This window comes from Takifugu flavidus, chromosome 10 (assembly GCF_003711565.1).
Source record: "Takifugu flavidus isolate HTHZ2018 chromosome 10, ASM371156v2, whole genome shotgun sequence".
Lineage (NCBI taxonomy): Eukaryota > Metazoa > Chordata > Actinopteri > Tetraodontiformes > Tetraodontidae > Takifugu > Takifugu flavidus.
In genome coordinates, this window is record NC_079529.1 from 1,177,869 (window position 1) to 1,202,912 (window position 25,044).

General features: G+C 47.8%; 3 protein-coding genes across 4 annotated transcripts; 1 reads left to right on the forward strand and 2 right to left on the reverse strand.

Moving 5' to 3' along the window:
• Positions 1 to 25: 25 nt before the first annotated feature.
• LOC130532970 (NADH dehydrogenase [ubiquinone] flavoprotein 1, mitochondrial-like) lies at positions 26 to 3,015 on the forward strand. Of its 2 annotated transcripts, none has more exons than XM_057046031.1 (10): positions 26 to 472; positions 790 to 872; positions 947 to 1,117; positions 1,225 to 1,408; positions 1,483 to 1,672; positions 1,766 to 1,978; positions 2,055 to 2,221; positions 2,296 to 2,377; positions 2,603 to 2,748; positions 2,821 to 3,015. In XM_057046031.1, the coding sequence occupies exons 1-10, from the start codon at positions 389 to 391 to the stop codon at positions 2,914 to 2,916; spliced, it is 1,416 nt and encodes a 471-aa protein (XP_056902011.1). In that variant the 5' UTR covers positions 26 to 388; the 3' UTR covers positions 2,917 to 3,015. The 2 variants fall into 2 exon arrangements, with proteins under 2 accessions (XP_056902011.1, XP_056902012.1); XM_057046032.1 differs by having other exon boundaries at positions 799 to 872.
• Positions 2,972 to 9,869, reverse strand: LOC130532944 (KH homology domain-containing protein 4-like). Its single transcript, XM_057045960.1, is given in 15 exon segments — positions 2,972 to 3,614; positions 4,427 to 4,512; positions 4,582 to 4,691; positions 5,010 to 5,153; positions 5,221 to 5,246; positions 5,249 to 5,500; positions 5,583 to 5,643; positions 5,834 to 5,894; positions 5,970 to 6,181; positions 8,127 to 8,305; positions 8,390 to 8,442; positions 8,532 to 8,611; positions 8,680 to 8,808; positions 9,191 to 9,368; positions 9,725 to 9,869. Coding segments are annotated over 15 exon segments (1,830 nt in total). The 5' UTR covers positions 9,754 to 9,869; the 3' UTR covers positions 2,972 to 3,384.
• Positions 9,870 to 13,920: 4,051 nt separating this feature from the next.
• On the reverse strand, positions 13,921 to 15,655 carry uts2r3 (urotensin-2 receptor 3). The gene has a single exon (XM_057046094.1). It carries the CDS (start codon positions 15,607 to 15,609, stop codon positions 14,494 to 14,496), a length of 1,116 nt encoding a protein of 371 aa, XP_056902074.1. The 5' UTR covers positions 15,610 to 15,655; the 3' UTR covers positions 13,921 to 14,493.
• Positions 15,656 to 25,044: the final 9,389 nt, after the last annotated feature.

Below are 25,044 nucleotides of genomic sequence, written 5' to 3' on the forward strand. Positions count from 1 at the left end.
GTGGACATTTACTGACCCTAAAATACAAGAACGTCTTATTGACGCTCATGTCATTTAATTCAATAAGTAATGATCTTATCAAACTACAAAAATCGACCTAACCGTTGATCAAGCAATAAACACAAACGTTTGTTTTAATCTTCAAAGCATCTATCGGTGCCTTTATTTGGCTCTCGTGCACGCGATACCTGTCCTGTACCTTAGGAATCGGAAGTGACGCCATCGTAAGCCTCTTAGTTTAATTAAGCTGAAGCAGCAGACGCACTTTAACGCAAGTGCGACCAGAAATCGATGTGATTGCGTGAGGAGTTGAAAGTAGGAATTGAAAATTCCGAGTTTAAAACGGACTGAAGTGAGTTTGGGGCCTTTGTTTGCGACCTCGCGCAAGATGCTTTCTTCGCGGATGCTGCGCGGCGCTGTGGTGCGTCAGATCACTCCGCGTCTCACCTACGGGAGTGCAGCGCAGCCCCAGGTAGGCCTACTTTTTCAGAAGAATGGAATTAAAAAGATAATCTAATTTTCTATCATTAAAACAAAAAAATCACGTCATGTGACGTTCCAACAGCTCTGTGGATGTAATGTCGGTGATTTTACTTTGTTAAAATTACTTCTATGTACAAAAATACTCGTGTGTGTTAAAACTAAATCAGTTGCAATTTGAAGCCTGGCTGTTCAATAGTTTTGATCTCTTGGCTATTTTATTCAGTGTACATGTTCAGCAGATGAATTGGAAGCTATTGATGTATTTCACATTTCCTCACTTGCACTTGTATCCTTTCGCAACGTCAGGTAAAGCAGAAAAAGACCAAATTTGGCCCTCTGAGTGACCAGGACCGGATATTTACCAATTTATATGGTCGTCATGACTGGAGGTAAAACAAGTACAGAATATGACATTTTCCAGAAAAATCACTGAGAAAACAGGCATTTATTGTCTTGTTTCTAGACTCAAAGGAGCACTCAAAAGAGGAGACTGGTACAAGACGAAGGAGATCATTCTAAAGGGGTCCGACTGGATCCTAAATGAGGTAAAAATCTCAGGACTTCGAGGAAGAGGAGGCGCTGGCTTCCCCACAGGAATGAAGTGGAGCTTCATGAACAAACCCAACGATGGCAGGTAGATCACAAAGTGTAAGAATGCCCCGATATAGACCGGATCCGTCAGAATCCACCCATCGCTGATCCACTCTTTGTTGTACACGTCCTCATGTTTACTGTGTTAAGGCCCAAGTACCTGGTGGTCAACGCTGACGAGGGGGAACCTGGGACGTGTAAAGACCGCGAGATAATGCGCCACGATCCCCATAAGCTAATAGAAGGCTGCCTGATTGCGGGCAGAGCCATGGGCGCCCGTGCTGCGTACATCTATATCAGAGGAGAGTTTTACAACGAGTCCTCAAACGTCCAGGTTTACGGAGGGACACGTCTGGTTGGTCGACCCAGAGACGTGCGTTCCAAAGTAACGGTGGTCTTCTCAAACAGGTCGCCATCAACGAAGCGTACCGAGCTCAACTGATCGGCGAGGACGCGTGCGGCTCGGGTTACGATTTTGACGTGTTTGTGATGCGGGGAGCTGGCGCCTACATCTGCGGGGAGGAGACGGCGCTCATCGAGTCGCTGGAAGGCAAACAGGGGAAACCCCGACTCAAGCCGCCGTTCCCTGCAGACATAGGCGAGTAGAGACGGCCCGTTCAGGCTCGTCACGGGATCCTCGTCACCATTTAAGGTACGAGTTTAAAACCTGGCTGCTCCCTTACTGCATCAGGGGTGTTTGGATGCCCGACCACGGTGTCCAACGTGGAAACGGTTGCCGTGGCGCCTGAAATCTGCCGCCGGGGCGGAGTGTGGTTTTCAGGGTTTGGCAGGGAGAGAAACTCTGGGACTAAACTCTTCAACATCTCCGGCCACGTCAATTTCCCCTGCACGGTGGAGGAGGAGATGTCCGTTCCTCTGAGGGAGCTGATAGAGAGACATGCAGGTGCGTCTGCGCGCCACCTCCGTGGTCGCGGTCGTGCGGACAGGACTTCAACCCTGATCTCCTCTGACTGGTGCAGGCGGAGTCAAAGGGGGGTGGGACAACCTTTTAGGGGTCATCCCGGGCGGCTCCTCCACCCCCATCATCCCTCGGCACGTGTGCGACGACGTTCTGATGGATTTCGACGACCTGGTGCGTGCACAGACGGCACTGGGAACCGCCGCCGTCATAGTGATGGATAAATCGGTAAATAAAATCCACAGATAAATGCAAAGCTCTGATTGGCAACCGGCGAAGACACGTTGTCCTCTCCTCCCCAGACCGACGTGATCAAAGCCATCGCACGTTTGGTCAGGTTCTACAAACACGAGAGCTGTGGCCAGTGCACCCCCTGCAGAGAGGGTAAGAAGCAGCTCCAACATGGGAGAGACCGGAAGTTTAAGCAGAGGGAAGGAAGGAGACTGTATATTCAGGCACTCGGGAGGAAGCAGGAAGTGACGGGTTTATCCAACATTCTGATTGTTTCTAAAAGGGTTTAGAGTCAGAGTTTAACGTCTGAGACTCGGACAATCTTCCCCTTGAGCTCTGTGTCTTTCTCGGAATGGAAGGTGTGTTTCTGTTGCTCAGGGGTCGACTGGATGGATAAAATGATGTGGAGGTTCGTCCGAGGAGACGCGGTGGCGTCGGAAATCGACATGATCTGGGAGCTGAGCAAGCAGATCGAGGGCCACACCATCTGCGCTCTAGGAGACGGGGCGGCCTGGCCCGTGCAGGTCCGGGCCGGTGACGGTGGAAAACCAAAAAATACCCCAAAATAAAACTCATTTTGCATTTTCCATTTGTAGGGATTGATCCGACACTTCAGGCCAGTCATGGAGAGCCGCATCGCTCAGTACAAGACGACAAATCCTGTGACGGAACGAGCAATCGAAATGGTCTGAGTCCCCCGAAGCTGCTCCTGAGTACAATTAACAGGACAGATTTAGGAATTACAAGTTCCAAGTGCAAATAAATTATGTTTATTTCATAAAAGCATGAAATGAATTCAATAGGTTTACTACATTTCCCAATATGATCTGTACAAAACCAGTAGAATAAAGAGATGGTGTAAATGACTGATGGGGGGGGGTAAGGCGTTGTGTATTACACCAACACATTGTGATTTATTTTACAATAACACTACAGTCACACACTCATCTGAGGTGTTTCTCAAAATAACAGGGCAGCAGAGCATCTGACTACACAGGTTTGAATCAGCAGAACCATCACCACTCCATGGGTTCATCATCAGGGTTCCCAAACCTCAACCGGAGCCCCTAAAATAAAGGAGGAATCGGCTTGTGACCAGTCCCCCCGGTAGAGCTGGGGGGCAGAAAAGCATCAGATGTCCCGAGGGAAGCTGTCCCATCTCAAGGCGCCATCCAAAAGGGGATAGTCTGCGACGGCGGCTGCGTTTTAGAGCGAGAAGACTGGGGAGGGGGGCAGCGGTAGCCCTGTATCCAGCCTGAGGATGGAGGTAGGGGGGCGGCCCCAGGGTTACCTGGCCCTGAGGGTTTGGAGGAGCAGTGGTCTTCCTCTTCATCTGAGGAGTCGCCGCTGTACGCCACCAATCCGGTTTTCAGTCTCTTTACTGCGGGCTCTAAAAGAGCAGGAATGCAAGCGGGGGGGGGGGGGGGGAGAGAGAGAGAAACATACAAGCAGCAGCAGCAGTTTGTGCACGTTAAACATTTCAAAACAATTGGGAGAAACGAGTTGTTATTAGATTAAAAACATATGGTGGGGGGGGGGGGGGCAGCCATTTGGAATCAGCCGTAGGTTGGCGGGACCGACAGTGTTTTGGGCGCCCAATCAAGAGGAAGGACAGCATCATGGGACGAGTCACGCCCCCCCAATCAGAATCCAGCATCGCCCCAGAGCACCATGAAAGAGAGGGAGAAAAAAAAAAAGAGAGAGAGAAAAACACAAAAACACAAAGAGGAGAGATTGACGTTAGTGAGGAAGTGATGAAAGCGACATCACAGACACCCCAGAACACGGCGGGGACTCCCCCAACAGACAGCTGCGCTAACACCCGCCAACAATCCACAAAAGCTCCATCACAGTGGAGGCTTGTTGCCGCGGCAGCAGAATCCTGAAAGAATCGTCCCTCCTCACACGCGTACAGCGGCACACGAGCGCACGTATGCGCGCGCTCGTTTTTACTCTCGGAGCCCCTTTAAGAGCCCAGAACTACGGAGAACACGGAGTCTTTGGTCTGTGTGTAAGTCAGTCGGGTGATGAGCTGCACCAGCCTTGGTGGGAGGACTCTGGAGGTGCGGAGAGGCGCTACAGTTTGGTTTAGGAGGCTTTTCTTGTGAGCCGATCCAGGCTGAGCTTATGGAGGGATACGTCTACAGTGATGAGCTGTGGACCGAGCAGAGACTTTGTCAATCCACAGGACAAGGCCCTTACCGACGGGGCCTTGCGCCGTCCCTCTCTCTTCCATCCTGGGTCTTGCTCCGTTCACAGGCAACGACGGCGGAGGCATTAGCTGCCTACTGCAGGAGGGAAGGAGGCACTTTAAATGTGTTCCTAAGCTATTAAAACCGCAACGCGATGCTACTTACTTGTCCCTCTCGCTCAGAGGGCCAGAGGAACTTGGGAGTGTGGGTCCGGCGCTCTCCGAGCTGTCCACTGAGAAGCCTGCACCTAAATTAGTCATATGAATGGGTCCATGCTATGAGCAGAAAAACACAGGCTCCATTAGCAGACATCCTCCTCTAAACCCTGCCCTGAAACTTTATGAGTGAAAACTACGGCATTAGTTTAAGCTCCAAACGTGGCCACCACGAAGAGCTTACCACCAGTCTGACAATACTGACACATTTCCCAGCCACTTTGAAAGATGCTTAAAGCTGATCAGTATCAACAATGTTGTGTCTGACACTCCTCTTTAACAAGGAAAGGAAAAGGAAACGAGAAGGAAACGCCGAGTGGTGCTAACTCACTTGTTTCGGTTAAAGAAGCTATTTAAGTAATTAACTCGTGTACACACCTGGTATCCGAGCAGGTTGCTGTTCTTCTCGTCTGGCACCTCCTCCGTGAAGCGTCTCTTCTGCGGTGGGTTAGCAGGATTGGCGGGAGGGGGAGCTTTGGGTGGTACTGTGCTCGTCGGGGGAAAAGATGCAGGAGGGAGAGTCTGGAGAGAAAAAGCTGATTGGAAATAATCCGCTTTAGCTGAGCAACATTTGGAATTCTGGTCCTACCTGTGGCATCGGGCCTGCAGCAACAGCGGCACAGGGACCAGAGCTGGAGCTGGAGCTGGGACAGGCGTGGGGGCGGTGGTCTGGGTAGGGGGGAGGGGGTACTGAGGAGGCACGCCGGGGGGCGCCGAGGGGGGTACAAGAGCTGGGACAGTGTAAGGTGGAGGGACAGATTGTGGCTGGGGAGGTGGAACAGGCAGAGGGTAGCCTGACTGGTATCCAGTGGTGGGATAGTAAGGAGGCTGTGGAGAGATCCCGTTCACAGCTGGGGGCTGCGCGAAGCCTAAACGTCAGGTTAGAAGAGGTGAACGTGGGGTAACGGTGACCAAGGCTGCAGCACAGACCAGGACAAACAGCTACTGTACCTTGTTGTGAAGGCATCATTGTGTTCATTTGACTGAGGAAGCGAGAATACTCTGCATGAACCTGAAAACACAAAATGTGACGGTGCGTGAGCTGTAAGCTTATCTACCAGCTGGTGAACAAACAAACAAACAAGAGACATTAGGCCCCATTTTCATTCTCATCCCATTTAAATAAAGAACAACGCTACATCAGGTCTATAGATAAAGAGATTCACAGATCTATTGCAGCTGTAGGTGAAGAATTAACTCACAGTTTGAAGCAAATTCTCACACAGAGTCTTTGCTGCTGCCAGCCCTTCAGCTTTAGGATGACTGCGGAGAGAGAAACCTCCGTTTAGCTTTTCTGAGCTGAGTCGTGCAAGCAGGAACCATTCTGAACAGCGGCACCTGATGTAGATGTACATGGGTTCAAAGGCCTCTCGTCCCGAGGCCGGCTCCAGGCAGCCCGACCCTTTCCCTCTGAGGAAGACTTTGGCTCCTGTCTCCGCCTGGATGTGCTGCAGGTACGAACACCCCGGGCCCTCCACGCGCTCTTTAACCACAAAACCAGGGACTGCGTGTTCAAGGCCAACGAAGATCTTATCTTGGACGTAATGCATCTGGAAAACACATAAAAAGGTCGTTAGTTAGGTTTGTTTTTGACATTACTTGACTTTGTTTGCCATCACGGCAGAAGGCAGCTAGTTTCTGTAAACACTAGTTCCCACAGTCGTTGCCTTGACGACGACAGAGACGCTTTAGGAGGAAGATTTCCTAAAGTAACCACTTTGTTCTGATGTCCTCCCTGATAGGGCGGCGTAACACGAGGCTCTGAGCATCCAGCAACAGAGCAGCGGCGCTCTGCTCTCGGGTCGTACACGAGGACGAAGCGAGAACGGGAAAATGGCGGAACTTTGCGCGGAGAGCTGGGAGGAGAGGCCAGCGCAAGGATGGGCTTGTTCAAGCACCTCTGGAAATTCAAACAACGCGCTCAGACACATGATGAACACTGAATTATGTTTGGAAACTGACACCTACAGGGTGGGAGGGGGAATCTGGATACACAAATATATAAAGCGCTGATACAGTGGTGTCGCCTTTAATAATATATAAACCTGTATGTATGTATTTAAATGTAATAAGTATGTATTTAAAGCACTGCTACTTAATGCACTAAATCCTCGAGTGCACTAAATAGTGTGCACGGCTCATCTTTTCTGCTGGTGTGAAGCCTGAAGAGCGATAGATTTTCTGCTGGTCGACGCTGGGGGAGTTACAGGAATCTGTTTAGCACGTTCTCTAAGGCGGTTCTGTCCAAACCCAGTCCTGGAGGGACCCATCCAGATGAGTTTCCTCCCCTACCAGGTAGACTTTCCTTGCTTTCCTGACTGATATGGCATAAATCCCTCTAAGACTGGACCCTGGCGCCCCTGATCTAAGGCGTATAAAACATGCAAATGCTAACAAATGATGGAAAACAGGTCACCCGGATGTCGCGCATAAGCATTTCTGCTGAACTCGTGAGATTCTTGCAAGTGTGAAACGTACTGGCCAGAGCTTGCTTTGTTCTTATTTTTGCAGCGTCAAGACTAACAAAATCTTCGCCGTAACTTGCGAAATATGTGACACGTTTCGTGCACACAATTCACACAGGAAGTAAAAAGTGATTGTGCTTCAGTTAATGCCGTTAATCTCTTACGCTGGTCATTACTACCGTAATCACATTTTCACAGACAATGTTTGCCATTAAAACAACAATAACAATATAATAACAGATTTTCTGACAAACGCCTCGGCCAATATGTTGCATTTCATGCAATCTGTATGATCTTAATTCACTAATTTGATCGGTGACGATAAAAGTGTCATTTGAGAAGCTGCCATTGCAAAGATGGCAGCTGGTTTGCGTTTTATCTGCCTCACACGTTTGTTTGCTGGTGGTGTTACCAGCTAAAGATTCAGGATTCAGGAAACACCTTTATTATTCGTCACATAGAGACTGGCTGAAAACAAGCACGACAAAGACGTAAGACACACATTTTAACCAATAACACGTGATTGGTTTCATTTTAAACAAAGCAAAACAAACCAGACATGTCTCATTAGTTTAAGTGTGTTTTTTTTATCTCTTTGTAGCATTTATGTTTTGAGCTCTGTCATTATGTGATGGACAATAAAGTTTTTGGAATCTTGAACATGGACACACAAACATGTCAACAGTGGGGGGATGTGAAATGTGCAGTAAACGTGTTACAGAGAAAGTAAATAAATGACAACATGTTCAGTTGTTGCAGCCTTTATCTCTGTCTCAACTTGTGTTGGTTTGTCCTGATTGAACGTTGAACTCATTTATGGCCAGCCTCGGACGCCCCCTAGCGGCCATTGTTCTTAAATGGTTTCATCTCGGGCAGTTTGGGGTAAAAAGTGTCAAACATTGGCAAAAAGGGCAAAGTAGTTTTTTTAGATGATGAGTAAACAACAAGTTTATACAGTAAGTAAACCAGTTATCTAAAACACACATAATAAAAAGGTAAAATAAATAAAAAGGTAAAAGCAACACCTTACCCCAGACTGAAAGTGTGATTTGTGTTGGGACATGGGGGGCAGTGTGGGGGGGCCCGGGCTGTGCTGCTGGTACACTGTGACTGAAGCTGCACCGGGGGAAAAGGAGGAAGCGGAGGATGAGGCGGTGGCAGCCTTCACCACACCGTTGGTGATGATCTCCTTGATTCTATTAACCGCCCCTAAAAAAAGACGGATCTTAGCGCGTTTGGAATAAAGACAAAAGGGCAGCAAATCAAGACTGAGTGAAGGAAATTCCACTGTACTGTCAACAAGCTGTCGAGTCTGTCCTTGGACATGCAGATACAGAGGTCTGTCTCTGAAAGGAAAAAACAACAGGACGTTCAAGCATTCATAGTTTGTTACCTATTTAACCGCTTGAGTTCCTGGAAAGGAGAGGAAATTCACCCTGGGAGAGCTTTCGTCTTCTCTTCTGCCGCCATGTAACGGCCTCTGGTTGACACAGCGGCGCCGCTCACTTTACTAATCTGAAAAGAAAACATTTAGACGACACATCAACCGAGACTGAACAAACACTGTCTGTGCTTAAACCGACCTCGTCCTGCGTTTGCCCGCGTGTCAGGAGATTCCGACAGGTGATGGGAACGTCGTTGATCTCAACTTCAGCTACAACAAGATCATCCTTTGCTTTTGGTGCCACTGGAGGCTTCCCCACGCTGATAACCTGAACAAGAAATGAGAGGAATAAAATGCCTAAACAGCGATATCTGTACAACGAAAGAGCGAAAGGAGCTGTTTTTTACTGATAAGTAAACGTTTCAAAACAAAAGGTCAATTCAGATTGACCAATTTGTTAGACATTTAGGAAAAACGACAGAAAAAAAACAGCTTAAAAGTACTTAAACACAGCCATAAGGTTGTACACATCAGAATAAATTCAAATTCAATCAATCAAAAAAAGAAATATTGATGAGTGATAAAAATGCCAGACACCAAAAAACAAATATTTGCTTTGCGTCTTCTGTGCAGTTTCCAGACCGCCTGTCAGTTTATTAGGATAATGAAGTGCTTTAAAAGCATAATTGGGATTTCTTTCCACACTTTACCCTTTCTGGAAGTCCCGGTGTGCCTATCTGCGAGGGTTTCAGCTTGCCTTTGGCCACCAACATGGCATTTATCTTGGCAGCCACTGCAGCTGCAGCATCCAGGGCACCGGTGGGGGCAGCTTCAGCCTCCCCCGTCCCACCAGAACCCGGGCCCGGCTGGTCCCATTTGCTGCGGCGGCTGGGGGAACGCCAAAGAGAATTCAAACTAATGTTTGTCAATACTGGAATAAATGCTGTAGGTAAAGAGAGCAAGCCCAGTAACTGAACTGAACCGCTACAACGAATGCTAATTTGTGGACTGCTTTCAAGCTTACAATTTCAAACAGTAAAATGTACACGTGGATCTTGAATACACAGATTCTTTAAATAGAAGGTGTAACTAAAAGGTAGCCAGCAAGACGCAATAAACGACAACAATCCGCCATCGTTACATAAACCCGCTAACGTCAGCTAGCTAGTCGGCTATCAAAAAGATCATAAATCAGCTCAGAAAATACATAGCATCGTCTATAAAGAGCTGCTTTGAAAACCTACCCGCTGTTATTGGTTCCACAAAATGACATAAATGTCTTGTAAGGAGCAAATAATCTTAATGTAAAACAAAAAAGGCAATATCCTCTGTGGTTCTGATCAGAACAGGTTTACAGACGGACTGCAGCTGGTCTTTCTGCTTCGACTACCAAATTCACGTCAATCTACCGATCTCATGTCCGATGGTGCCCCTACTGGTCAGTCTGGGTATTACACATTTCGTATATATAGCCCCCCTCTGAGAACATTTTTAGATAAGATAACATGGACGTCATTGATAGCAAAACTAGTTATAGTTATATTTATAGTAATAGTTGTAAGCACACTACCGTTTGCTGCCTACCATGCTTACCAAGACTTTCCACCCACCATAATGTAGTTCTCGCTCACACCACAAAGTGGCGCCAGATAGCGGCGTAATTCGGAGCGCCAATACAGCGAGGCAAATCGGTTATTTTCTACCTAAGCAAAAAAAAAAAGCACCATAATTTTAGAGGATTTATTTGGGCGGTTTGAAAGTGCTTATTTTGTGCAGAATAGACTGCATCACGGTACTTTTTTAATATTAAGTTCTAGAATAATCACAAACATAAAACGATTAAAAAACAAACAGGAATTTCAACGTGCTTTACCAGCATACACTTTCATTGTGACACATGAAAAAAAATACAATATTAGACAGCAAAAATAAAACCTTGCGTTATCATATCACATAAAATTGTCTGCTCTTAATGGCAAACACATTATTTATCAAGCAAGTGGAGTACATGAGTAAAAATCTCTTCGTTTGAAGGATGCCAGTGTTAAAGATGATGATGATGATGATGATGATGATGATGATGATGATGATGATGTCCACTACAGGCAGATTAAGGTTAGAGATCAAGGCTTTGTTGCTGGTCCAGGCTGTTCTGATGTGCTGGGTTAATCTGGCTCCACAGGTGTTCTGTTACTGACCACCCAGGAGATCAGAGACGTGGCGCAGGGTGCAGGTTACCGTGGAAGGTGAGAACTCTGCATGAGGCCAACGGGAAGCTCCGGCCTGAACAAGTAGAAGCCCTGGGAGAACGTCTTTGTTCTTCGTTTCACGGTGTTCAAGTTTTAAGTCAGTCTTGGGGTTGGAGTTAAGGTTGGGGTTCAGGGTTCAGGGTTAAGGTTAGGGTTAGGGTCAGGGTTAGGGTTCAGGGTTCAGGGTTAAGGTAAGGGTTCAGGGTTCAGGTTAGGGTTCCGGGTTAGGGTTCCGGGTTAGGTTCAGGGTTCAGGGTTAGGGTTAGGGTTAGGGTTCAGGGTTAAGGTTAGGTTAGGGTTCAGGGTTCAGGGTTAGGGTTCAGGTTAGGGTTAGGGTTAGGGTTCAGGTTAAGGTTAGGGTTAGGGTTCAGGGTTCAGGGTTAAGGTTAGGGTTCAGGGTTAGGGTTCAGGGTTCAGGGTTCAGGGTTCAGGTTAGGGTTAGGGTTCAGGGTTCAGGGTTAAGGTTAGGGTTAAGGGTTAGGGTTCAGGGTTCAGGTTAGGGTTCAGGGTTAGGGTTCAGGGTTCAGGGTTCAGGGTTCAGGTTAGGGTTCAGGGTTCAGGTTAGGTTCAGGTTAGGGTTCAGGGTTCAGGGTTAAGGTTAGAGTTCTGTTCATGCACCAACAGGCGTCTCAGCATTTTGACAAGTGTAGATGATGAGTTTTCAATTAACCTCCACAACTTTAAAATATGTCGTGATCTCTGATCACAAATGCCAAACATCTTCCTTTCACCAAAAATTCAAAACATTCCAAAAGATTCTTCTCTGATTGTGAAGTTTTCCAAGCTTTAACACTGTTTTTTAACCCACACCTCCTGACTCAGAAATGAGCCCCAGTGCCGCCTAAATCGATTATCTCCCCACATTTTATCTGCAAGCATGAACCAACTCTAGATTCCACGCCAGCAACGTGTCAGGGGGTCAGAGGTCAGCGCAGCTTTGACGCCGACGGCCGACTTTACAGGCAGGAGCTGAGAGAAGGGAGGGGCCGTCGCGCCATGTTTACTGTCCTCTCTGGTAAGAGCCCATGTGCGAACCCTAATATCGATGTCGGTTGATATAACCTCCGGCCTTTGAGGCATGCGAGCCTGGTTTTTGCCTGATCCTGGTGGCTAACACCGAGACGTGAGGTCAGGGGCTGTGATGGGGAGGGGGGCGCGTTATGGTGAGGTTACCAAGGACTGAACAAAGAAACACTGTCAGCGCTGGGTTTCGGAGTTTGCTGCGAAACCAGAAATCACAAGGTTTTCTTGGTTTTGTTGGAATCTGTCTTTGCTCTAAGCTTGGGCATAAATTACTTTGTTCGCTAGGGTGTCACGTCACAGTGGTTTGTTAAGTAAATCTCATCTCAAGTTTGTTATTGTGCCGTTTCTTTTTTTTTTTATCTGTCTATCGCGCAAAAGCTGAAGTGAAACAGGCACCATAGAAAAAAAAAGGGGGACAAGAAGCGATTCACAGGAGGAGAAACAGATGGAAAAATTGAATTTCAGAGCAGGAGGAGAGCGAAAGGAATCTTTTTTGTGTATGTCTGGAGAGAGCGGGAGCCTCTTATGCAGCTCACAGCGGGAATTTGGCGTGGGCCGTGGCCTCGTCTCGTCTGCCCAGCGGGGTGCTTTCCTGAGCGGGCTGCCCAGGGGAGGGGCACCTGCGGCAGCCTCACTGGCCGAGGGGATGGTGGGATGGAAAAGATGCTTGGTGGTTCCAGGAAATGGACACATGCTGGATCTATGAAGGTGGGACAGAGTGACGACCCCAAAAGAAAATATTTGCCCTTGTGTTTTCCGCATGGAGGACGGCGGAGGAGGAGGAGGAGGGGGGGGGGGGGGGACGCTGGCAACCGTCTTGTGACTAACGAAAGCTCGCGCAGGAGAACAGAAGTTATGATTGGAGCGGCGGGCTGATCAGCCACGTTGCCAGCTGAGACACTATTTTCCATCCAGCTGTTGGGCTGAGCAAACATGATGTATTTGAAGTTTATCAAACAGCCAGTCATCCCTGCAGACCCCAGGGTGCCTTCATCATCGCATGTGCCCCCACCAGACTGAGAAAGCTTAACGGGCTCTCTGCGCTTTGACTGAAGAACGGCTTTACCTGCGGCTGTCCTGATTTTGAAGACACGTGGAGGTGGTGTCTGGGGAGGGGGGGGGGTTGTCTGCATGAAGTTTCCCTGAAATGTTCTGCGAAGGTCCCAGTTGTGTGTGAAGAGGTGGATGGATATTGCATTAACTTCGCAGCAGATGCGCCTCCTGCGGTGTGACCGCACAGGGCTCTGGTAATAACAGCAGTGGGAACGTTCCGCTCTGAGTCCTCCAGGCCAGGTAAATGGAAACACATGGCAGGCGGCGTCCACTACAAAGGGCCGCTGAAATAACGCCATGCCTCCGCCGAAACATTCACACACGCACGCCCGACAAATGTGTTTAGTGTGTGTTTCGATAGCTCGTGCAGCAAAAAGAAATAAACCCCGCGGTGGTTCAGGAGTTCGGCAGGAGGGGTTCGTGTTCCACGTGGTTGTCGGTAGATATATGTTCAAATAAACGCGTGGCCCTCGCGCGGCGCTGCGTTTGCTTCGCATTCAGCGTGAAATCGCACAGGAAAACAAGTTAGTTTCAAAGATGTCAGCGTCAAAACAGGCGGGTTTGCTGGGGCCTGATGCTTATGTGTCCTGAGGATGAGCTGTGTGTAACGTTAGCGTTAGCTTCTGTCTAATGAGGGCAGACTTTAGCTTTGTTTCTTCAGGGTTTCATCTTTGTGCCGCATCACTCTTTAGGTCTTCACTTTAACACAGACGACCTGGACCACCAGTGTCTCAAATTGCCAATAAAGACATAAAACTCACTGATTAATAACACTAAATGAGGGCAATGAAGAAGTGTTAATAAAATAAAACATGACGTTAACTAATAAATATATGATGAGAGGGCCGTGCAGCCAACGTCTCCTCCCTTCTGTCAATGGCCAATATTTGCTATTCTGTGTCAAAGAGCAGCAGGGTAGCGAGGACAGAGCAGCCTTTGAGTGGCGTAGCCAGTCGCAGGTCGCTGCTGCGGGGGAGCCAGGAACACCAGCCAGCGAATGCACGCAGCGACACAGGCGCACACGCGCACACACGCGCACACACGTGCAAAATGTAAAACTTCAATTCCTCAGGGGTGTTTGTGTCTGTTGCTTAAACATCCAATGACAGGCTGAGTTAAAGAAAGCATATTTTTTATTCACATATTTATTATTGCACATCATTATAATCGTCGATTGCACCCACACAAGTCGAGGCCATGCAAAGCACAGCGCGCTATAAAACAAGGACATTTTCTAACTCAACATGCAACTCCTGATTATACAAAATAAAAACAGTTGTTTTTAGAGAGGAAACGATAAAAGGCCATTGTCCCGCGAAATTATAAATCAGTATTTCACTGAAATTGTTTTAGAGAAATGTCCCAGTGAGGTCCCGACCAGTAACAGCTGGTCTGTTCAAAAACAAACCTTTCCTATGAGAGAAAGGGCTCATTGGAAGCGCGGGGGGGTGCGACACAGAGCGCAACTCCTCTGTTTACTGCAACAAATAAACACACATTATCTGATACGACCAGCAGGGTCTGGGAAAAGTTCACTGTCAAAAGACTTGTTGGTTGTCTTCTCTTGTCATGAGCCATTACTAGTGCTATCCTAGCTTAGCATACGTCGTTATCCTCAGGCTGCAGGATAAATGGAAGTGCTTCTACGTTGCTGGCAGACAGCACGCGCAGTCCTGGCGCCGCCTCCTCTACTGCGGTGGGCTGCTCTTGCGGCAGAGCTGCTCGGCCGACTTCAGCGTCTGCCTGTTGCGTCTTCGTTTTCCAGTCAATAAAGTGTAGAAGAAAGGGTTCACGCAGGAGTTCCCGTAGGTCAGCCCCGTCAGGATCCGATTCACCGTCACCTGCGTCCCCACGGGGACCGTCCGCAGCATGTCGGGTTGGTACAGAGGCAGCAGCTGCCAGATCCAGAAAGGGAGGAAGCAGGCCCAGAAGGTCAGAACAATGCCGAGGATGAGGAGCAGGACTTTGGGTTTGGGAGCCCGGGGAGGCCCGGCGGTGCTGCTCCCGCTGGCCCAGACTGGCTTGGTCTGAGACACCCAGTACAGTCGGCCAAGGGTGGCGTACAGCGCTCCGATGGCCAGCCCGGGACCGAGAATGCTGGTGCAGAAGAGCACGCTCAGATAGGCCTTGGAGCTCTGCTCGTCCCAGGCCGGCACGCATAACTGTCCCTCCCGGTTCTCCCCGTCCTCCAAGTGGAGGGTGATCATCATGGGCAAGCTGAGAGCCACGGCCAGCCCCCAGGCCAGTCCGACTCGTAACAGGCTGGAGGAGGTGGAGGACGACGTGTGCAGAGGATGAGCTACGGCCCGGTAACGGTCCAGACTCATGGCAGTTAGAGTGAAGATGGAGGCGTGCATGGTGAGGAGGTCCAGGCTCAGGAGGAGGCGGCAGCCCAGCTCCCCGAAGGCCCATCCCGAGGCCAGACTGTCGTACACGATGAAGGGGGCGGTGAACAGGTAGAGCAGGTCAGCGAGGGCCAGGCTCAGCACCTGGAGGTGCAGAGAGGACGAGGAGGACAGAGAGGACACGGGAGAAGAGGACGGAGAGGTGGAGCTGGAGGGGCAGAACGGCATCCGCGTCAGGCAGCAGCTGGGGCCCGGCCCTCGCCTCCTGCGGCCCCGTCTGCGCCTCAGCAGCAGGCCGATCGTGTACAGGTTCCCTGCGATCCCCAGCAGGGAGAGCAGGGACAAGAAGGAGCAGAAGAGAGCGGTGGAGGCCAGGCTGGGGGATGGAGAGACTGACGGGGGGGACGGGGGCACTGAGAAATTGGGGAACGGGGAAGGTGTGGAGCCTGAGGTATTCATGATGTGAAAACGTAACGTTTTTAGTCAAAGGAGAGCAGCCAGTGAACATTAAGAGACTTTAAGATGCAGCATTGAGTGAGAGCAGCGGGGGGGGGGGGGGGGGGGGGGGGGGATAGAGAGGAAGGGAAGAGATCAAAAAAACAATTATCATCATCACTGCTTTTACTCATGTAAAAGATAACAAACCAAAATAAAACTAACTAAATCTGCAAATACGTTCAATCCCTGTACAGACAAACCAGACTCAAACATATTTTGGGGCAAAATTGAAATGTGTCCACTAAGGTCAGCGGTGGGAGACAATAATTAGGTTGAGTGTTAAGCTAAAGGTGTAAAAGGGGTTTGCAGCTTTTATGCTGTTGTCGTTGTATTTCTGGCATCTTGGTATTTTCGCTCACTAGTAGTGTAACATGACAGGAGTATATATATATATACAGTATATATATATATACACACATAAAAAGGTCTGAAGAGACTCTGACAACACGTCGCCTTGAGTCATTTAAAATGATCCATTTCTTCAATGACGGGTGATTTTTTTTCCGGGGAAATGTAATCCGGGGGGGACATGAAAGCGGACGCAGGGGGCCCGACAGAAAAGGCCTGCGCGACACATGGTGACCCACCGGGGTTAAGAGCTACCCGTCAAACTGTGGAGGAGAAGTCGGGCCCCCGCTGTGCCTGGTGGGTTCCTTTATAACAGCTGTCTTATATTCCTGACAGATGCTTTCTTACAGGAAATCTGTGTGTCCATATAGTCCATGTCCATATAGTCCATAGAGTAGGACCAGTTCCCTTTACACCCGCTATAGCACACAAATGATTCCAGTTTTTTGGAATTATCTGTATTTAATTCTAAGGGTTTAGAAGACTGACCTAAAAGGCCGAGCAGATTTAGGGAATTTTAGATCATTTAAATCTTGAAGAGTCCCATTCTTACAGTAAAAGACAACAGTTGAGGTTATATGATCAAAGTTAAAACTACTTTTTGAGGGGCTTGTTGAGACTATAAGTGAGTATATGGTGGTTTATTAATATTGATATAGTTTAACAACAAAAAAAAGGCTCCTTACCTTAAAATATGTTTTTCCCCAATGTGGTAAAAACGCTTTTCCAAAAATTTGTTCCCATTTTGAAAATATCCTCAGATTTTTTTGGGGGGGGGTGGTAAATTATATTGTTCGGGAGGCACAAATTTTAGAAACGTACGTGGCGACAGCAACGTGCACGCCGCAAGTCCGACGGTCCGCTGTTGGGCTCTGGCCTCGGCCGGCTCAGGGTGTGTGTGAGTGGGAGTGTGTGAGCGTAAAAGTGGGAGGGAAAGGATGCTGCTGGGTGAGGAGGGGGCTTATCCTGCATACCGGGTTGCAATTGGCCTGAAAAACAGGGCGCGGGGAGTCCCCCTTTTTTCATTTCATAAAAACTGAAACATTAGAGAGCCTCACTGTTAAAGTCGAAGGATGTCTGGTGTCCCAGGGGCCGTAGTTCATCATCACATTAGCAACAAGTCTCACTTCGCAGCATTTGTCTCCATGATAATTAGACTTTAGAGGCTTTAAATTACAGAGAGTTCAGAGAGAAGATATTTGTGGTTTATAGTCATTTTATTAATGCGAAATTTGACTATGCCGCGGTGGCCTGGGCGCGTTTGAGTCGGGCATAAATCACATGGATTAGTCAGTGAAAAGACTTTACATAAAAGTCAAGAGCCTGACCATAAATGGCTTCATAGCGTCATATTTTGGCTGATACTGAAGTGCTGTCGGAGTGGCAGCTATGGCCCCTCGATCAGGCTATAAAGCTACCAGTTTAATAGAGCCGTAAACCTCCTGTTTATTCAGTCATGATTTGGGCCCTTTGGTGTAGAGTTTGCAAATAAAAATGAATTGTAGAGAAGACTATGAATTATTAAAGCACTTATATAAACAATATAAAGATTTCCTCGAGCTTCATGACTTTTAGTGCTTTGAAAAAAAGAAAAAGATAAACTTTTACGCTACAAGATCACAGGAACCTTCCATTCTTCAGGAACTGGAGGTACTGAACACACACACACACACACACACACACACACACACACACACACACACACATACAGGGACGCCCACAGTAGTTTCTAATCAGCCTAATGTGTAGTATTTGGACTGTGGGAGGAACCCAGACAGGCCTGGACAGCAGATGCTGAACCAGGAGCCTCCGTACGTGGCTGCGCTAAACGCGGGGCTGTTGTTGCACGAACGTCATGTGTTTAAATTAGACTTCAAAAACATCATATAAACTTGATTTTGAGTTATTCTTCCTCGTGGAATGGTTCCGACACGGCGTGCATGATTTTATGACACGGTGCAATTACGTGGCAGGGTGTCCAAACCTCGACCCAACAGCAACACCACATACGCTCGTGGTCACACGCAGGCCTCCCGCACCCCTCAGAAGGGATTTATGTGCTGATTTGGTGTTGGAACGACGGAGGAAATTAATTTTCCAGTGCCCTGGCCTGTATCAACACTCGATCATGTCAGAGAAGTGGTCAGACCTGAAGCCCTCGTGCAGAATAAACAGACCTTTCCAGCAGAAATCTAAAGCATCTCCCAGTCACAGGAGTTGTTTTTGGCCGCGCCGTCGTACAACCCACAGCTGCGGTTTGCCAGCTTGAAGAAGGTGATTTAGTTATGACTCGGCAGCAAAATGCGCACGTCTCACACTGGCCGTGGTGTGTGTGTGTGTATGTGTGTGTGTGGGGGGGGGGGTTCATACATGTGCTGACATACATGAGATAGACAGAGACAGGCTGTGAAGATGAGAGAGGGGTGGAAGGGGGTACATACCTATCCCCACGGGGAGTGAGGAATTTGAACAAATACCTGGCACGGGCATGCCAAAATAGGGACGGGAGGGGGGGGCGGGTGAAGGTGGGGGTGGGGGGAGGCATGGGAAGCCCGCGCGCCCTCTTGGGAGGACAGGAACAGGTAACAGATCAACGTGAATGCAGGCAAAGTTTTCAGGTAGGTGACAGAAGGCGGAGCTCATTATGATGTCAGAACCGTCTCTGAATGTAAAACACATAAGAGTTTACCCGACTTTTCCAGGCAATTCTTTGGAACACATCAATCTCATTATATAAACTGTAATTACATTAATATGAGCTATAGATGTGGTCGCTGTGCTTTGACCTGCTGCGTGTGTGTTTTCCACTCTAATTAATGTGCTCCGGTCTTTTAATTTGAAAATTGGAAGGACAAAAGAACAAGCAGAACGACCCAGGCGCTCAGGCCCGACAGACCGCCTTAATTTCGATTTTCTTATCTTTGCTCTTCAACAAATCACTCAGGCTGAAACTCAGCCCAGCGTATTCAAAATACAACCACAAATAACTGAAGTATTTCATGACGTACATAACAGTCTCCTTAAAAGAATCCAGTAAAAATTCATTAGAAAAACAAATAATTAGCAAATTCTGCCGATGAGTTATTTTGTTAAGGTATTTATGTTCAGAGATCCACCTTAAGTGACCACAAAGTAACATGCTGGGGTGTCTTTTTTCCTTGATTCGGGCGTTAACAAGTCACATGACCACCCACCTCCTCCACAAACGCCGCTAACAGCTCCCTAACCTTCCCCTGGCTGCCCTTCTTCTCTCCAGTCATTTCGTTAATTAGCTCGGACATTTCTGAGCAGACTGACAGATTGCCTTCCACGTTCCCGTTGACCGTCCGCACTCTTGATTAAATGGGCGGACACTGTGTCGCACGTGATCGATGGCGGCGCGCTGATTCACAACTTGTGATGAGTTATTGATCTCCCGCCACCACCTCCACCTCCTCCTTTGTTTGTCTTTACAGTTACTCATCAAGTTTCGCCCGCATTCTCCATTTAACCAAGTGCTCTGCTGGAGATTCTGGATGTTGAGAAGGTGGTGGTGACTCGGTTACTGGAGCACCTGCAGAGGAACAGCCTGTTTGAGATGTTTCCGTCAGGCTTTAGAGCTCACCACAGCACAGAAACAGCACTTATTAAAGTTACTAATGATCTTCTCATAGCTTCAGATCATGGACTGGTCTCTATGCTGGTTCTGCTGGACCTCAGTGCTGCTTTTGATACAGTTGATCACAGCATCCTGTTACAGAGACTGGAACATGTGATTGGGATTAAAGGGACAGCACTAGACTGGTTTAGATCGTATTTATCCTCTCCTCCTCACCAAGTAGACTAGTGATGTTATTTCTTTTGTAGTTTTTCTGCCCCCTCCCTACTGTATTCATCTACAGGTATCACCACCTTCATAGTTGTATGCTGACCTACTGACCTCCGACCCTGCTGACCCACTCACCTCTACAGGCACTTTATTATAATTAATGTATTTCTATGTTTTCTACCTATTCTCTCTTCTACCTGCCCTCCCCCCCTCCTTCTCCTTCTCCTTCTCCCTCTCCTCTCCTCTCCTCTCCTCTCCTCTCTCTCCTCTCCTCTCCTCTCCTCTCCTCTCCTCTCCTCTCCTCTCCTCTCCTCTCCTCTCCTCTCTCCTCTCCCCCCCCCCCCCCCCCCCCCATCAGCAGGAGGGTCCCCCTACATGAGCCTGGTCCTGCTCAAGGTTTCTTCCTGTTAAAGGAGAGTTTTTCCTGCCACTGTTGCTTGTTGGGGGTCAGGCCCTGGGATTCTGGAAAGCGCTTAGAAGCAATTTTGATTGTAACAGATGTTATATAAATAAAGATTGATTGATTGATTGATTGATTGATTGATTGATTGATTGATTGATTGATTGATTGATTGATTGATTGATTGATTGATTGAACCTTCAGCTAAGGGACAGAAACCTCCAACTTAATGCCAACTTTATATTAAGTTGTCATTTTTGTCTTTGATCTTAAGTTGTCATTGCTGTGTTTGATCTTAAGTTGGCCTTTTAGTCTTTGATGTCCTTTGTATCAAACACATCAACTCTATCTCTTTCAGCACAGCCTGAGGAGCTCAACACTCTTGTAGCACACTGGTGACCAGCAGACGCATCGATGGCACAGACAGGAACCCAGCAGCTGAAGGCAGAGCAGGAACAACTGGAATCATCAATGGAAACTTGGAGGGAAGAGGTCCAGCAGCTCAAAGAAGCCCTGGCAGAGAAGGAGGAGCAGCTCAGCAGGGCAGTGAAGAGGCGAAGGATGAGGACTGTGGCCCATGTAGAGGCCCTGACCCAGCTGAACAGCACACAAGCTGCTCTGAAGGAGAGCAACCTCAAATGTGCTTCCATGGAGGAAACCCTCCAGACCCAGCAGCAGGAGATAGAGGAGAGATGCAGCAGAGAGCTGACGGAGCAGGAGGAAGGTCTGAGGCACAAGCTCCTTGGGATCGAGGAGGAATTTAAGGGGAAGCTGGAGAAAGAAAGGCAAAGATCTTATGAAAAGAAAGAGGCCTTGAGGCAGCAGCTCTTTTTACAAGAAGAAAAGTTTAAGAAGCTACTTGATGAAGAGCAACTCAAATATGCTGAGAAGGTCATGGAACTAGAAGAGTCAACGAAGCAGCAGCTGTTGATTAAAGAAGAGACCTTTAACAAGATGCTGGCTGATGTTTGTCAGCGGTGGGACAGCACAGCTCAGAAATGGGCACAGATGAACGAAGAGCTGCAGCACAAGTTCCTGGAGAGCCAACGTTTGAGGCAGCACGAGGAGGAGAAGAACAAAGAGGAGATCCAGAGGCTCTCTGAAGCAATCCTCCGACTTGAGGTGAGATGCTTTCGCCTTTGTTCCTCTTCCAGAAGATCTCAGATGATGTTCAGTGAAATCTAAAACACAATCTCTCTTTTCTGCAGCTTCAACTATCAAAGAAGAAGAAGAAGAAATGCTTCTGGAGATGGAAGTTCTGGAAAAAGATGAAGTAAACAATTCCAGAGCTCCCAAAGCCCTCCTCCTCCTCCTCCTCCTCCTCTACATCCTGACCTCCACAGCATCACATCCTGTCTTCATCAGTTTTATTTTACAGTATCATCATTGTTTATGTTCTATGTTTGGATCTATGATGTAGAAACAATAAAACTCAAAGTAAACCACCAGATTGTAGATGTTGTAAATGACAGCTTTAGAAATGGCTTCATTAGTGGTGAAGACTTCATGAGCTTCGTCACTGATAAAGTTCTAGCTATCAGAGAGAAAGCTAACCAGGCCATCCCAACAACTGGACCATCACCAGATGTGCTGACTGTGGGAACATTCAGGGTCTCCAACGAGCCCTTAAACTCCTTTACCCCTGTATATTTTCTGAGGCGTCATCGCTAATTCAGAAATCCAAGACCACCACGTGTCTTTTAGATCCCATCCCAAACACCTGTTGAAGGATGTTTTACCATTGATAGGCAGCTCTATCCTGGACCAGATCAATGGTTCTTTAGCGACAGGTTATGTACCCCGGTCCTACAAGGTGGCAGTGATCAAGCCGTTAAAAAACCATCACTGGATCCTGATGTGTTAAAACTATAGGCCGATATCCAACATTTGTTTGATCTCTACAGTTCTTGAGAAGGTTGTGGTGACTCAGTTACTGGAGCACCTGCAGAGAAACAGCCTGTTTGAGGTGTTTCAGTCAGGCTTGTTGAAGGGGAGTTTTCCAGCCACTGTTGCTTGTTGTGGGTCAGGCCCTGGGATTCTGGAAGCGCCTAGAAACAATTTTGACTGTAACAGATGCTATATAAATAAAGATTAATTGATTGATTAATTGATTGATTGAACCTTCAGCTAAGGGACAGAAACCTCCAACTTAATGCCAACTTTATATTAAGTTGGCATTTTTTTCTTTGATCTTAAGTTGTCATTGCTGTGTTTGATCTTAAGTTGGCCTTTTAGTCTTTGATGTCCTTTGTATCAAACACATCAGCTCTATCTCTTTCAGCACAGCCTGAGGAGCTCAACACTCTTGTAGCACACTGGTGACCAGCAGACGCATCGATGGCACAGAGAGGAACCCAGCAGCTGAAGGCAGAGCAAGAACAACTGGAATCATCAATGGAAACTTGGAGGGAAGAGGTCCAGCAGCTCAAAGAAGCCCTGGCAGAGAAGGAGGAGCAGCTCAGCAGGGCAGTGAAGAGGCGAAGGATGAGGACTGTGGCCCATGTAGAGACCCTGACCCAGCTGAACACCACACAAGCTGCTCTGAAGGAGAGCAACCTCAAATGTGCTTCCCTGGAGGAAACCCTCCAGACTCAGCAGCAGGAGATAGAGGAGAGATGCAGCAGAGAGCTGACGGAGCAGGAGGAAGGTCTGAGGCACAAGCTCCTTGGGATCGAGGAGGAATTTAAGGGGAAGCTGGAGGAAGAAAGGCAAAGATCATATGAAGAGAAAGAGGCCTTGAGGCAGCAGCTCTTTTTACAAGAAGAAAAGTTTAAGAAGCTACTTGATGAAGAGCAACTCAAATATGCTGAGAAGGTCATGGAACTAGAAGAGTCAACGAAGCAGCAGCTGTTGATTAAAGAGGAGACCTTTAACAAGATGCTGGCTGATGTTTGTCAGCGGTGGGACAGCACAGCTCAGAAATGGGCACAGATGAACGAAGAGCTGGAGCACAAGTTCCTGGAGAGCCAACGTTTGAGGCAGCACGAGGAGGAGAAGAACAAAGAGGAGCTCCAGAGGCTCTCTGAAGCAATCCTCCAACTTGAGGTGAGATGCTTTCGCCTTTGTTCCTCTTCCAGAAGATCTCAGATGATGTTCAGTGAAATCTAAAACACAATCTCTCTTTTCTGCAGCTTCAAGTATCAAAGAAGAAGGAGAAGAAATGCTTCTGGAGATGGAAGTTCTGGAAAAAGATGAAGTAAACAATTCCAGAGCTCCCAAAGCCCTCCTCCTCCTCCTCCTCCTCCTCCTCCTCCTCCTCTACATCCTGACCTCCACAGCATCACATCCTGTCTTCATCAGTTTTATTTTACAGCATAATCATTGTTTATATTCTATATTTGGATCTATGATGTAGAAAACAATAAAACTCAAAGGAAACCACCAGATTGTAGCTGTTGTCAATGGCAGCTTTAGAAATGGCTTCATTTCATTACTTAAGTCAGTTGGTTTCCTCCAGCAGATAAACCAACCAACTCATAGCTTCAACCACACCCTAGATCTAGTTCTGACTGATGGTGTTGAGGTAGAACATGTGTCAGTGTTCCCTCAGAACCCCCTCCTGTCAGACCATTCTTTGATCACTTTATGATTAAGGATTCCTCTATGCTCAGAGCTCAGTCTTACTATAGCAGAAGTCTCTCAGATAATGCTGTAGCTAAGTTTAAGGAAGTGATCCCTGTGCTGATCCCAGGACCACCGTGTGTTTCCCCACGGATCAATCACTATAATCTTAGCCCTGCTGAGGTCGACTCTGTTGCTGAAGGTGCAGCGACCTCACTGAGAATCACGCTTGATTCTGTTGCCCCCCTGAAAAAGAAAATAGTAAATCAGAGGAGGTGTGGCCCCTGGTATCAGTGCTGGAGCACCGGCAGAGAAAGAATTTTTGGAATGATTAGTCAGTTGAAGATTGATAATGACATTTTGTTAAAACCTTTAAAAATATCTCAAATAGCTCAAAAGGTGCAAATGGTGCATTTTCCCTCTGCGCATAAAGAGCTATTGTGCCTCTCCCTGTAATGACAGAGCACTTAAATCTGGACCCTGGGGAGGACCACATCAAACTGTGCAGGATGTTATGGTTCTAATTACTGCATGAGAAGAGGCTTTCACTCGTCATAAAACACCCAAAGGTGTGAAGTTTGGCTCCTGCACAGCTGCTCGGCATTGATCTCACCTTGTAATTATTCCCTGAGCAACCAGGTGTGTAGCCTCTAGTCAACCTGAGTAATCCAGTCTCATCAGCAGACCACCAGTTAGAGAAAACCAGTAGGTCCTAAAACTGACGCGCAGGTCTCTGAGGGTCACCAGAAACAGCTGCCACCTGCCCCCTGCTGGGCTAAAGTCTGTACTGCAGCCAACATGGACAGACCCCTCTGCACATCCACCATGTTTTTCTGCATCTTACCGCGCTGCACATGATTTATAGCAAACAACAGTCTGTGAAAGTAGCTGTGATGGAAGCCGATGTTGAGTCACGCAGCAGTGAACGCAGCATGTCAAACACGTCAAAAGAAAGGTTTTGTCCCAGTTGTGCATGTTTATCTTCTGCTCGCAGCTGTCAGTCAAATATAGTGAACACAGTTGACCCTTCAAAGGTAGTTTTTATTTTTGCGGTGTGATTTTTGTCTCTTTTAATCGTTAACGATGGAGATTTGCTAAATCTAATGTGGGATAACAACAACGACACTGGGAATTCGAAACGTCATCGCACGAGCACAGGTTACCTGACACTTTCTATCACACCTGTGTCACACCCCTGTGGACTGACACGGTTTCGATCACTCACGCAAGGCTGACGTCATCATCGTCGCCTCCTCCCGCACAGATTTCCACGAGTCAA